The sequence below is a fragment of the Stylophora pistillata genome, chromosome 7 (assembly GCF_964205215.1).
Source record: "Stylophora pistillata chromosome 7, jaStyPist1.2, whole genome shotgun sequence".
NCBI classification, from domain to species: domain Eukaryota; kingdom Metazoa; phylum Cnidaria; class Anthozoa; order Scleractinia; family Pocilloporidae; genus Stylophora; species Stylophora pistillata.
In genome coordinates this window covers 7,005,001-7,020,000 of record NC_142525.1, presented here as the reverse complement: position 1 = coordinate 7,020,000, position 15,000 = coordinate 7,005,001, and the positions used below count along the sequence as shown (strand labels likewise).

The 15,000-nt window shown below is 40.4% G+C and overlaps 2 protein-coding genes across 4 annotated transcripts in view; one reads left to right on the top strand and one right to left on the bottom strand.

Moving 5' to 3' along the window:
- LOC111347548 (uncharacterized) overlaps nucleotides 1-15,000 on the top strand; it is a 65,212-nt gene that overhangs the window by 42,691 nt on the left and 7,521 nt on the right. For 2 of the 3 annotated variants that reach the window (XM_088727317.1, XM_088727316.1), the window contains one exon: nucleotides 1,466-1,564. The exons of the other annotated variant lie outside the window; for it this stretch is intronic. In XM_088727317.1, coding sequence (XP_088583443.1) covers nucleotides 1,466-1,564 — 99 coding nt within the window. The remainder of the gene's footprint in view (nucleotides 1-1,465; nucleotides 1,565-15,000) is intronic. 3 annotated transcript variants of the gene reach the window in all.
- LOC148726413 (uncharacterized) lies at nucleotides 1,859-3,912 on the bottom strand. Its single transcript, XM_088727407.1, has one exon. It carries the CDS (start codon nucleotides 3,339-3,341, stop codon nucleotides 2,373-2,375), a length of 969 nt encoding a protein of 322 aa, XP_088583533.1. The 5' UTR covers nucleotides 3,342-3,912; the 3' UTR covers nucleotides 1,859-2,372.

Below are 15,000 nucleotides of genomic sequence, written 5' to 3'. Positions count from 1 at the left end.
GCTTCTGTCAGTATCCTTATCCAATTTGCTGTTGTTCACGAACATTCTTGATTTTTTCAGCGAGGTGTTCATCTCAGCATCATAGTCTGTTGTTAAATCGGCCTTCACAGTTTTGCCAGTATTTTCGTAGTTTGAACTCACATATGGCACATTTGTTATCTCAAGAGAACAGTTATGAACTTTCCACATTATTTTGGTTAGCTTTCAAGCTATGAAGTTCGTGGGTCGGCCCATTCCGAAAACACTCCACATCATTTAGTGTGGGCCTTCCACGAACGGCATGTGCGTTTTCATGTGAGATGAGCGTATAAGACAGGAATCTTTACAAAGCGGTCTTCACAAAACACAGCATTCTGTAAATTACGTTGTTTACGAAGAGCGAGCTCACGTTAACACAAGTTGTCGCACTCTCATCCCCAGTTTGCGCTGTTTACGCAAGGAACGCCTGAGACCATGACCCCCTTTTGGCGACCAATTAAAAGGGCTTGCATTTTTTGACTTGGGCATTCCTACGGAAGCGCGAGTAATTAGGTTAGTTTTGGGCCACATTTGAATTTGGCGTCTTGAGATTTAGTATAATTAATACAGGAGAATATTCTTTGTATGAGAATTTACTTTCCCCGATTATTCTCCAGTCATGCACTTTTTGTGTTTTCTGTGATTTTCTTTTGCTTGTATTAGCATGACAAAGTATTATGGTATTCTTGGCCGATTATCAATGTCATAACACACATTTAATCACACGTGAAAATATACACGATTTTCTTTTGATTTTACATTGGAATGTGCCAAAGCCGGTGGCTTATATGGTGTAGATCATGTGGAAGATAAGATGTGCTGCTAGTTACACCCTAAGTTAATTCACGCAAAACTTCTAGAACAATCATTACTTTTAAAGCTAAGAAAATTGACTATAAGCGAAAAAGGAATTATAACAAAAAACATGAAACTAGAATTAAATTAGTGGTAGCCTAAATAAGTTAACAACCTCATCCTGACGTGACGGAGAGCTATAACATGCAAATCTATTCCAAAATATAGAAAACAGATCAAAGGTACAAAAGCTAGAGTTCAGCTGTAATCGAATATAATTAACTGTAAGAGTTTGTAAAAAGGGGTAGGATACATTATTAAGATCAACTGCGTAAACAAGTCCTTAACAGTTTTGCCCAAGATACATAACGATTCAGTCACGATGTTAGCCCGTTCCAGGATCATAAGTCGAGTCCGAAAACAGTGGTGGCAGATTGATGATAAGCGGTATGGGAACAAAAGTGAGGCAGGGTGGGAGACTTTGCACCTGCTCTTTAAGCTCGCTCATCAGTTTATTCCCAACAACGGAGAACCTTGGCTTCAGGCGCAATAAACTAATAGGTCTCTTTCAACGCAGTAGAAGTGCGAATTAAAAATATCTTTTTACGATTTTAAAATAGTAAGTAATCAATAAGAAAACTTTGTTTCGCAGAGAGATTTAAAGAAACACTAACTGAGTTTGAAGAGTTAAGCGAAAATGTGGATGCGTTGATGATCAGGCCAGCATCTAACAAGAGATCCAAGACGGAAGGTGAACATCTTTCTGTTATAAATGTTTTTGAATGATTCTGAAAAAGAAAATGGTGACAGTGTACATACGCATAATCTTCATATGATCTATGAAGCTGAAAAGAGACTTAAGAGCAACTGTTTTTTTTTTCAAGACCTTTGCTTATTCGAACACCAATAAGTCTTAAGAAAGTTCTAGAGTAAACTTAAGCTTCGTTGTGGACTTGAAAGAGGACAATTCATTCATCTATGATGGCAGGTCAAATGTTCTTTGCCGAAGACGTTGAAGACGGGAAGCAATCTGATACTACTATGAATTCAACATACTCAAGCGTTTATCACGGAAGGTGAAATATTTCCAATCATAAAAACCCATTTGATTGTTCCCTTCTTGTGGTTCTTTCGGCCACGAGGCATTTTTAAAAAAATTTTTCATTAGATAATTAACAACTATTCACCGAATTGGAAGTGGTTAGTGGTGGATATTTACCAAGCCGCGAAGCGGCGAGGTAAATGTCCACCGCTAACCACCGACACTGAGGTGAATAGTTGTTTTAGTATATGTCGCGAACGCGATTTTTCTTTATTCTCAACTAAACACAACGATTTACACGGAGGACAAAATCCTCCTTCTTTTCGCACATGGTCTGAAAAGGAGTGGTCACTAATTCTCGTGGAGTGGTCACTCGGCCCTCTGCGACACTCCCCAGCCAAGAAGTTCTAACTGTCAATGTTCTGGATTAAAGGAAATCTTTTTTTCAACAGAACGAAATGGAGTTATCATGGCCAAAAAAAAATTTTAGAAACGGGATAACAATATGCGATCAGGATCAAATGTTCAACAGTTTGTTTAGGGCTTGTCTTGCTTTAATAGCTGCCTTCCGGATTGGGCACTCAGTGGTAAGTTTTTGTTTGCTTCTCTGGTGGCTTGCATCATACTGGTCATCCTCACTTCGGCTGGGCTGGATTGGGCTTTCTCGTTGTTCAGCACATTCCAGGGGGTACAAGAAGTTGAGCGTACGGTTTAGCAACTTTCCTGTAGCTGTTCGGATTGTTGCAGCTCTGATTTTTCCGTCTGTACTTGAAATTAGTTCCTCCACAACGGCTAACTTCCAGGTACCTCGTGGCCTGTTTTCCTTCAGAAGTACAACGTCTCCTTTAGTGGGTTGGGTTGAGGATTGTGTCCTGGGAGCTTTTAAGTGGTTCTGAGTCCGTTCACGCAAACTCAGAACATACTCGTTGAACCATAGGTTCCAAAACGTGTCAAGATGTTTCTGACCCTTACGCCACATGTCAAGGAGTTTTTGTGAAGAACTCAATTTGCTAAGGAAATCTGGGTCTTGCTGTCGATCTTCTGCTAGGGATGGTACGCCTGTTTTTGGGTTAAGGCTGAGGAAATCTCCTGGGGTGAGTGTGAATCCAGAGCTGAAGTCAGCTCCTACGTATACTAATGGCCGTGAATTGATTACTGCTTCGACTTCCTTTACAACAGTTTCCAGTTGAACTATAGTAAGACAAATCTTTCCAATACTCTTTCGAAGAGACTGTTTCACAAGACCAATAAGTCTTTCATAGAAACCACCCATCCAGGGCACAAGTTCAATGGTGAAGCTCCACTTTATGCCCTCGTTGGCCAGGTAACTTTGTGTGTCAGGACTTGTCATGGAGAGTTGCCATGCTTCTTCAACAGTCGACTTTACTACTTTGAACTGGGAAGCATTGTCGGAAATTATCTGTCTCGGTTTTCCACGTGTGGCAATGAATCTTCTTAGGCAGAACAAGAATTGTTCGGCGGTCATATCATGAACGACTTCTAAGTGAATAGCCCTAACAGCTAAGCAAGTGAACAGACACAACCAGACTTTTTGGGGTTGCTGATGGCTGACTGACTTTCACATACAAGGGTCCAAGATAGTCAAGACCAGTGTATGTAAAGGGTGGAGATTCTTCTATTCGTGATCGTGGATAGGGAGCCATTGCGGGCATTCGGTATGGTCCTCCTTGATATCGTCTACATCTCAAGCATTTGAGTAGAACTCTTCGTACAGATGATCTTCCTTGTGGAATCCAGAACTCTCTTCTGGTAGCCGCTAAAGTGTGAGATACACCTGCATGCATCAGCTTTTCATGGAAGCTGTTGATGACTAAGCTTGTGAAGTCATGGTTCTTCGGAAGGAGTTTTGGGAACGCAGTATGTTCTGGGAGGTTTTCACTGATTAATCTACCATGGCACCTTAGTACTCCGTGTTCATCCAACTGTAGGCCCAATTGGTTCGTCAGATTGTTTCTTGAATTTTGTTTGACTGCATTGATTTCTGGTGTGAATACACTCTTTTGGACATACTTCTCCCACATGACCTTTGCTTGACTTATTTCATCTGATGTAAGCTGTTCTTTGGTTGTGCTCTTGTTCTGTAGTTTTCAGATAAACTGCAAGGCCCAAGCACTCACTCTAAGTAGTTTGGTAAGCGAAGAATAATTTCTTTCGCTGATCTCAAAGGGCGCAACTGGCTTGTCGAGTGATGTTTTGCTGGTCTCTCTCGGTATTCCAGCCAGTGTTGTAGTCTCATACATAACATGTGGGGCAGGAAATTGTTTGGTATTCTGTTCAGACATCTTGCTGTCAAATTGTGTTGACTTCCATGACGGCCATTGTGATGGATGATCAGTTAACCACGATGGGCCATGCCACCACAAGTTATTCTAGATAAGTTCATCTGCTGAGACACCTCTGGTAGACAGATCAGCTGGATTTTGTGAAGTGGACACATATTCGAACTTGATGTCCCTGTGTGAGGTAATCTCTCTAAGTCGGTTCTGAACAAATACAGGTAATGACTTACAGGTTGTTATCCAGTGAAGTACACACTGTGAGTCGGTCCACAGAAATCTATCTGCCACGGACAAGTGAAGTTGCTGAGTTACATAGTTCAGGCATCTCGTTCCATTTAGGAACACCTAGCAGCTCCAACCTTGGAATGCTGAGTTGTTTGGCTGGTGCGACGCGTGCTTTCGAAAACACCAGGTTGACTGTCGCTTTTCCATTTACTGAAGAGTAGAGGTATACTACAGCTGAATAGGCTTTGGCAGAGGCATCTGTGAAGCAGAACAGTTTGTGTTCATCTCCACCAACATATCTGGATAATGGCTGTGAGGACAATGGAGTCAGGCTCTCATATATCTTGTTCCATTCTTGTTGACTTGACTGACTGAATGTCTCGTCCCAATGGTTTTCTTGTTTCCACAGTTCCTGAATGAACAGCTTTGCATTCAGTGTGGCTGGGGAAAAGAGGCCCAATGGGTCGTAAATTTTGCTGACAGACTGCAATGCTTCTCTTTTGGTGTTCACAATGGAGGACAGATTATGAGATCCATTGATAAAATTGGTATCTGTAGTCAAATTCCAGGAGGTTCCTAGGACTTTCACGGTTTCTGCACTGGTTCTATCACATTCTAGGATGTTCTGGAGAAATTCAGAGGAGTTTGAAGCCCACTCACGAAGATTCATTGATGCAGATTGGAAGAGGGTTGTGGCTTCCTCGTACAGCTCCTCTGCTTGTGTTGATGTTTCAACGCCTGTAATCATGTTGTCTACGTACATATTATCTGCTATCTGATGAGCGATGGGGGCACCAGCCTTGGTTAGATGATTCTTGATCGTTGCAGCCAAAAGAAATGGACTGGATATCATACCGAATGGGACTCTGGTGAATCTCATTATTTGAACATTGTTCTCAACAGTAGGTTTGGAAGGGTCTTTTAACCAAAGGAACCTTGTTACATCTCTATCATCAGGTTGCAGACCCACTTGAAGGAATGCCTTCTCTACATCTGCAACTAGAGCCACTTTGTGAAGCCTGAACCTCAAGAGAAGGCCACATAAATCCTCCAATATGACAGGGCCACAGTGAAGGCTTTTGTGTAGGCTTTGATTTTTCTTCCTGGTCTTTGCGGAGGCGTCAAACACTATTCTAAGTTTTGTTGTTGTCTTCTCAGGTGTCAGTATTTCGTGATGTGGAATGTAATGTTTCAAGGTGTTTTTACAATCTTCATCTGGGACGACTTCCACAATTCCCTTCTGCACTTGGTCCTGGATTACGGCATCATATTACTGGAGATGTTTGTCATTTCGTGACAGTCTATTGACTTGGGATCTCAACCTTCCCATTGCCAGTTCATAATTGGTTGGTAATGATGGAGACTCTTCTTTCCAAGGCCAGGTTACTTGGTATCGTCCGTCTTCAAAGTGGACTGTTTCGTTAAATTTTTGCAAAGCGTTGTCATCTTCATTTTCTTGTACAGGCTCTCTGATGCCCAGGGTCTCAAGCTTCCAAAACTCTTCAAGTTGTGTCTTTTGTGCAGCTAATGGCTGCTTGTGATCAGACTGAGCACTCAGATGTACACTGATAGGACTGGACGTGTAGGTCAGCATTGAGATGGAGCTGTCTGGTTTGTCATCATGACATTTCACTCTGCCTGTTAGGATCCATCCCAACTTGGATTCCATGAGGTTTAATCTTGGACCGACTGCTTTCATTGCAATGTCACCAGACAAATATCACAGTAATAATCATTTCCTAGCAACAGTTCTATGTTGGTAGTTTCTGTGGTTGAAGGTACTGAGTCGGCAAGGCAGATATCCTTCAGTAGGTGACTGAATTTCTCTGGATTGAAGTACGTTCGTTGTAGGTTACCGGTTATTGTGGGTACAACATTGACTCTTAAATGCAGAGATGGTCCACCCTTTGTTAAAAGCCGGAGTTCAGTGATAGGAGTGTGAAGCTCTCTGGGTTTTGATGCACTGAATGTATACACTGTTAGTGTTTCTGATCCTGTGATTGGCAACTGGAGTTTTTCTGCTAGCTCGTTGGTGATGTAGGTCCTTTGGCTGCCCGTGTCTAGAAGTAATCTGGTGGTCACTTTTCTTGATTTTTGCAAGTTTTCTACTTCCACGGTGGCAGTTTGCATCAGCACTTGTTCGTCAGAGGACAGCAAGGTATGTTCTGTAGCAACAGTAGCAGATAAGGGTTCAGTAACAGAATGTGCCATTTCTGAGGACTTTTCAACTGGAAACTTCTTAATGCAGAGGCTTCTGTGGTGACGATTTCTTTGTTTGCAATAAACACACGTCTTCTTCACTGTACAATTTTTCTGTTGGTGACCTTGTTTGAGATAGATAAAACAGTGCCCCTTGATCTTTTCTTTCCTAGCTGTCACAGTTGGGAAGGTTTGACACTCATCACTCCAGTGTTGTCCATTGCAATAAATGCAAACCATTTTCCTTCTTCCTGTGAGATTCTGCGGTTGTTTGGTTTCAGACAGTAATGCACCTGTAGTAGTGGTAGAACCAAACTGGGTGACTTGTGATGTAGACCACATGTTTCCAACCGAGCCTGTGTAGTCAACTTTGTAAGAAGTTTGCCTATCTGCATTTTCTCTGTTACTAATGTACCTATGCAACTGATCTCTGAGTAGCTGCACTGTCCATTCATCACCATCATTTTTCTGGTTAGTCAGGTGGATGAGAACATCTTTGGGTAGTTTAGCCATTATCAGGGACACTAGTATTTTACTCTCAATATTTTCTCCAAGAGCTTCTAATGATCTAAGGTGTTTTTCAATGAGATCATAGTTCTTACGTAGGGCTGATGTTTGACTTGAGGAGGCAGGTAAATCCATAAGACTAGTATAATGAACATTGACGATGACCTCATTTTGTCCATAATGTTCCTTCAACAATTTTATAGACTGTTTGTAATTTGCATTAGTCAGGGTTAGACCTGAGATAACATCTGCAGCATCACCTTCTAGCTGAGCTCTGAGGTAATTCATTTTTTCTGCTGGACTGAGAGATGGATTAGAATGTATAGCTGAGTTAAAGGAATCCCAGAATTCCTGCCAATTTAGGAGCCCTCCACTAAACTTCTTGAAGTCAAGCTTAGGTAATTTTACAGTGTTAGGTTTCGTACCTTGTTTAGTGTCAACTTCTAATTTCTTCCTCAGTTTTTCATTCTCCAGGGTAAGTCGTTCTGCCTCAATTTGTAATTTTCGGTGTTCAATTTCCGCCTTCTGCTGATCGATCTCTAACATCTTCTCTTCGAGTTCAAAGTTCACCTTACTTGTCCCTCATTGTAATTTGAATTCCATTCGGTCCTTTATCATGGACATTTTTGAGCTCAATCCTACCACGGCGTCTTCTGCTTCCAAAACTAGATTAACAAATTCATCATAATCTTTCATGACTTTATCGTGTTCTGATTTACTAGCGAGTTTTGCAGCAGCGTCAAGTTGCACGCGAAGGCTTTGATAAACAGTTAACTGCTGCTGTAGGCGGTCTCGCTTGTCACGGGTTTCGTCCAAAAGTTGCTCTAAATCACCCTCGATGGGATGTTCCTTCATTTCTGTCGCTGCTTCAAGGTTGATAAGGACATGCCTTTTCCTTGGGCCAATAAGTCTTCTTATGTCGCCAAAATCTGTCATCTTGTCGGCGGTTTCGGTTAAGAGGACGGTTCAATTCATGGCTGTTGTTGTTGATTTCGTCGATCGAGCGAATTCGTAATTTTCGTCTCTTTCTTTGTTAAGATTCTTCTCCGGTTTAAATCGGGCTTTCCTCCTCGGAAGATTAACGTCAGAGTTTTGGCAGTGGATGTAGTCGCTCTGCTACCATGTCGCGAACGCGATTTTTCTTTATTCTCAACTAAACACAACGATTTACACGGAGGACAAAATCCTCCTTCTTTTCGCACATGGTCTGAAAAGGAGCGGTCACTAATTCTCGTGGAGTGGTCGCTCGGCCCTCCGCGACAGTATATACTAAAACAGTGAGATAGTATACACCACCGTCATTAATTTGAGTGATTTCTTTGCTTGTCACGGATGCAAACCGGGCGCCATTTTTTCCCGAGTTGCTCAGAGGTAAATAGCAAAGGATATTCAGAGTTTGACTAGCCAATCAGAGTGCACCTTCAACGCTATCCAGTGTTTTAGTATATACTACTATAGAATATGTTACTTTGGAAGAGCGTTTCGCTGAAAAGCAGAGATACAACTGTGGGAGGACTCACCCCCACCCCGTTGAAAACCCCTATGGCAACTATTTTTAATCGAAAATCATTAGATGGTCGTGAGTGAAAGAAGACACTGGCACGGTTTTTCTCGGTGATTATCAAACAGATGACATCGTTTGACCGAGGGATACTGAAAGTATAATGCTAGAAGAAAAAATGATGCGTCGATCAATTCAAAGCTTCAACATCGTCTCCCCTCAGAAATTTTAAGTCTTGAAGATTGGTTCCAGTCCCCCTGTTCAAATGCCATGCCCAGGTGCTAGATCAAAAGTTCCTTGCTTGAATTGTCCTAACTGGCTATTCATTTGAGCTAAAAGCGTTTTAGTTGCGAACAATTACGTTCCAAAAATCGACATTTTCAAATTGAAATCCGGCATCTTTGTTATGACCTAGCAATAGTCAAACATGCTAAATTAATGCTGAAGTGGATGTAAACAAGGAAAAGTGCGCGATGGGGGCGCCACCTATTGAATTCTCGACTTAGAGTTTAATCTAGCGAGAGGATGTAGTACATCCATGTATGTTTCTAATGAAACATGGCTGGTCTTCAGGGGAAGGAGATACTTCTGTAGGGGAGAAAGAGAGAGAGAAAGTCAATAAAATAAACTTCAAGAAGAAGCGTCGACCCGCTCAGTCGCTCACGTCTTGGAAATCGCGAGTGGTTCTCTTGCGGCAACTGTCAAGAGAGACCTATGGAAAACGAGAATGTTTCTGCCTAAGAATTAAATGTACTAGGACACCGACTCAATTCGAAAGGTAAAGGTTTTTTCCTCAAACAAATCCTAGCTGTGGAGTGATAGTTACTTTGCTAAAGAAGACCGTAGTGCCCGCTACGGACTCATTTTACACTGCTACCTCGGAATGAGACGAACTATTTTTGCAGTTACAGGAACCCAGCTTCGGTGTATAACGGAACACGAGCCATTTGGAGCTAAGATTAGCCCCAGTTGGCATGCAACAAGTTAGAAATGATAGACTTGAAGATCATTCTTCGTCTGCGTAAACGCTGACAAACAGTTAGCTGCCAAAATTAATGCTGACAAAGGCAGAAGTTAATTGTTACGAATTAAATTTTGTTTGTTTCAGCATTTACCTTTAATTTGCAAATTTTTTCATCTTTATTGCTTAGAATTAGCTTAAACGCAGTATTTTTCGTTCTAAAATGTTTGAAATGTCGCGACTTGTGAGAACGTAGCTCCATTTTCTGCCTTCAAAAGCACATACAACCCACAATTCCTCTTTTCGCTCCGATGAAGGGCTAACGCTCGAAACGTCAGCTTTTATAATCGCTACGGTGGCCAATTTACCATTTCAACTTTGTTGATATATCCAAATTATATATGTGAGAAGTGAGCTTTGTTATTTTTGACGCACACCGGAAAATCGCCTCTGTCATACAGTGTTTACATTAGAAATTACCTCAATATAATTGAAGTTAAAATGAAACTTTCGATTTCTTTTGAAAGCATAAGCACTGCATAATTACGTCAAGTAGTTGGTTCGAAGACATAAATATTTTCATATTATTTTCATCGTGTCCAATCGATATGATATGGTGAAATATGGGCGCCTGCCTGACGAGGGATAATTAATTATTCCACGAGCGCGCTTTGGATATGAGATGATAGATAGCCAACGAGGCGCGTAGCGCCGAGTTGGCTATAAGCATCTCATATCCAACAAACGCGAGTGGAATAATTGTTTTATTAAAAAAACGCCCCCCAAACTATTAGACAAATCTTCTCCACTTTATTTTGTGAGAAGAAACCGGATTTAACAATGTACAGAAATTAGATTATGGTTTTTTTGGCTCATATACCATAATGGCTGAGCCAATAAAAAGTCTTGAATTGCATTATCCAATGATCCAGTTTTTAATAATTTGTATTATTAAAATGAATAAAGGCTGATAGTTTCGAAAGAAAATGTTTGGGGCTGCGTCGGTGGGAGTAACGAGATAATTTGGATATATCAACAAAGTTGAAATGGTAAATTGGCCACTGTAGCGATTATAAAAGCTGACGTTTCGAGCGTTAGCCCTTCGTCGGAGCGAAAAGAGGAATTGTGGGTTGTGTGTGCTTTTAAAGGCAGAAAATGGAGCTACGTTATTGGTGGGAGCATGGCAACGAGAAAAACAAGAATAAATTAGTTGAATGAAAAGCGTTCGTTGATTCCTGTGGGATTTAGACTGCCGGTTTGAAAGATGAGCTTTTGTTCAAGATTTTTACGGCTTTCCGTGCCACCTAAGTGCAAGGAAAGACCGCAGATTGCCATATGTTGCTTAGAATGATTAGGTAAATTGAAATGTCTAGCGACTGGTTCCGATGTGTCCTTGTCATTTCTTTCCACGTCTCGAAGGTGTTCTCGGAATCGGTCACCTAGTCTTCTGCCTGTTTCGCCGATGTATATCTTTTTTGCAATAAGTGCAAGTTATGCAATAGATTACATTGGCGGAGGTGCACGTGAAGTGATCAGTGATCTTAATGGATCGTTTAGGTCCCGATATTTTATCAGTGTTGTGAATGAAAGGACGCGTTTCGCATCGTGCATGAGCGCATTTAAAAGTGGCTGGTTTGCCATTAGTCTGAAAAGAACTTCTGACCAAAAAATTGCCTATGTTTTTGTCGCGTTTGAATGAAATGAGCGGAGGCTGTGAAAAGATAGTGCTTATCTCTGGATCGTTTTGAAGTAATAAAGTTTTTAAGAATGATGGATTTAACTGAATGGTTGTGAGGGTGAAACGTGAGAGTGAATGGAGTGCGGTCGGAATCTTCCTTATGCGACGTTTGTAGTGCTGAATGTCGGTCAATAAGTTGAGCGCGGTGGTAACCCGCTTGAACGACGGAAACAGGGTAACCACGTTTATCGAATAAACTGAACATTTGATCTGCCGTTATGAATGATCGAAATGTCCTCTTTCAAGTCCACAATGAAGTTCAAGTTTACCCTAGTACTTTCTTAAGACTTATTGGTGTTGGAAAACACAAAGGAAAACAGACGCCCTCCTAGCTTACGGAATGTGTCATTGCAAACAATTTCGCCATGGAAAATGGATGAGAATTTGAAATGAAAGCAGAGATAAAAATAGGTCCGCAATGCGAACATGTGTGGCTTACGAAATTGAGCTGCTCTTCAGTGTCTGGTGTCTTATTGAGTTTCTGTTAGAAGAGCTAATATCTGATTACAGTTAGATAATTCTCAATATTGTTCCTGTTCATCAATAAAACAAGATAACTGGCATACAATAGTCTCAAAATGTTCATTTTCAAGGTGAGGGTTAATGGCAAAAGTTTGTTATGGAGGCCTCATTTTGACAACAAAGGTTGCACATGTAGCCTGAGGATCTTAGGAACTAAAAAAAGTATCAGCATCATCTCCCTTAGTGGCCTAATTTATGTGGTCATGATTTTGTTTATATAACTAAGTGGAGTAGAGTTCTGATTTTTTTTGGTGGTGTTTTCCAAGGCAAGTGATGTGAGATGCTTCTAGGGAAGCATTTCATATGAATATTTTTTGCTTTTTGTGTATCAGTACATGAGGACAGAACTTTCCAGAAGGGTCGAAACATTCGGGAAATGATGAAATCTACACTAGAAACCATTGGGAGCTTGATTTGGTTTGAATGTACAACTACTTTTGGACAATACATGTAAAGTAACACAATGCTGAGTGTAGGTTTCTATTATTCATTAAGCAACAAAGTTCTATTTTCAGTTGGTTGAGGGAAAAATGTTTACTCTAATTATTGTATTTGGATTTTGTGGGACTGTATTTACAATAAAGAACAGAAAAATTTAGTTCAGGTAGGTGGATATGGGGTTACAAATGGAAGAATCTAGGGAAAAAAGATTGGTACATGAGATCAGAACACAAACCATATTTTAATGAATCATATGTTAGGTAGTACTCTGAAGTAACATTACATTAAAACTGCTAATAATTTTTAACCCAATAAGATTCACAATTTGACCTGGAGGTTTCATTTAAGAGAAAGTTCAACAGAAAGAAGTGTCACCACAATAGATTTCAGGAACAATATTCAGAGACGTATCTTAAACAAAACAGAGTTCAATGAACAGGCAAGCGCATGATGGTATCATATGATTGAAAGTACGAGAATCTTTCAAGTTTTCTTATTATTGATATTGTTATTCCATCCCAGTGTGTTTCGCAAATTCAAACAATGTGGAGACACGAAATGAAAAGGTGAACTTGACATCGAGTTTCCAGATGGGACTCGATTTTTTAAAATTGTTTATTTCAACTTGACATCATCATGTAAATGATCAACTTGACATGCTATCAAAATTTGTCCTTCAGCTGAAATCTTACTCAGGAACGAAATTTTGCCAGTCTGTCAATATACCTAAAAAATTCAAGCTTTTGTTTATTTTGGTCAGCTACTATGTATATCAATCAGCAGAACCTACTTCGTGTAAATCTGATTGGTTTCCAGTGTGATCTATGGTTGCTGAGCCTACCAGCGGTTTACATTTGTACTTGAGTGGTTACTTTTGCACTAGTGATACATGAAAAAGACACCTAGCTGTTTTCAGCCAATCAAGAGTGTAATTTTTCATGTGTATCAGTATTGCGATGAATTACCCAAAACCAAACAAGTAAATGAAAAAAAGTTGTCATCTGCCAAAAAATAACCTAATACACATGTATTGTTACCAAGGTTAAATATCAGTGTTCATCTGAACCATTACCAAGGGAATTTAGAGGACTGCTAGCTTACAGGAAGTCAAGAAATGTTTAGGTCTGAATAATTTTTAGGTATTACTTGGAAAACATAATAATAATAATCACAATAATAATCAACATTAAACCACTTATAGGCCCCTATAAGCAATGGAATATAGGTATTGTGGAAAATCATTCGTGAAAACCAAAGCATCACATCATTCCACATTTTTTGTTATCCAAAAACTTGTTTTAATACTGACAAGTTAACATATTTTTAAATAGAACATCTTAAGTATTAAATTCCAAAAATGATCCTTAAAACGTGATAAGATATTCTTTGTTTTTACGAAATTGTCATAAAAGCCAGTCCTTGACCAGTATTGTACAATCGAGATTCCCATACTTACTTTCGTCGCTTTGAAATATGCCTCCGTGAACTCTGAACAGTGCAAGGAGAATTCGAATGCAACTACAATACAACTTATTTCACTTTATGGCGCTTCCAGGAGGCTTCAGACAGTTCTCAACACTTTCAAACTCTTTCAGAGACTGAGTGGTGCAACCCGCACCGATAGATCAAACCAATAGTTGTTGGTTTGCGAGAGTGCAAAATTATGACTCCTTTTCAGTGTAGTGCAACTCGTACCGAAGATTCAAGCTGTTAAATGTTGTCTTTTGAGAGCGTAAAAGCTCTTTCACAAGCTGCAGTTATAACACCAGCCGGATCTGGATGCGTTGGCTTGTATGAGAACTCACTCGTCAAACGATCACCTGAAAACAATTACTCGAGACCACGCTTACAACCAAGATGGCTGACTCAGACGAGTACACCTTACGACACTAGACCACGTAACATGCGTTTGACTCTCGTCGACAAATAAATCAATCAATCAATCCGATCGTGTCATAGTGTGGCTACTCACTCTGTGTAAGCCACACAAAAACCAGTCTGCCGTGGTTAGCTGTGCAAGGCTACCTTACTGTATTTATTTCCTGATCGAACACGGTCAGGGTTGCCACGGTCAGGGAAAAGTCAGCGAAAAACAAAAATTTTTCAAGGTCAGGGAAAAGTCAGGGAATTTTGTTTTGAGGGTTCCACAAAGGTTTGTGAAGTAGTCGATCGTGTGTAGCAAATCGGATAAAAAGTTTAAAAGCGATGGAGAAATGTATCATAGAACAATAGGATTATGCTATTCCGAGAAATTTCAGAGCACTAACTGATCTAGATCTCCCACACTTTGAAAATGTTTGTTCATGTGGTTTCCGTGTAGTACATGGTACCTTCAAGTATGGAGTAACAGCAACTGGCAGGAGACTCAGCAGTCTGTTACGATCACTGCATTACATGTTCTCAGATTCTCCAGCCTGAAGAGAGGAGTATGAAACCCTTACAGGAAGCAGCACACGGCCACTTAGTTTCTGTGAAACCAGATGGCTGGAGGATGTTCCTGTGGCCGAAGGGCACTTCCAGTTTGGCCTAAACAAATTTTTCGAATTGATACGAGCTTGCTTTCTTTTGCGTTTTTCATGAGCAAAGTTCATTTACCTCTACTCGGCACACTGATTTCCGCCATTTTATGGCTACAGACGCTCGTTTCAGTTTTCGTGAATTTTCTAGGATAAAGAAGCAAGTCTGAAAAAAAAACCTCCCATGTTTCTAAGTTCACTATAAGGTATCTGTGGGAAAAATACGAAGGTTTTC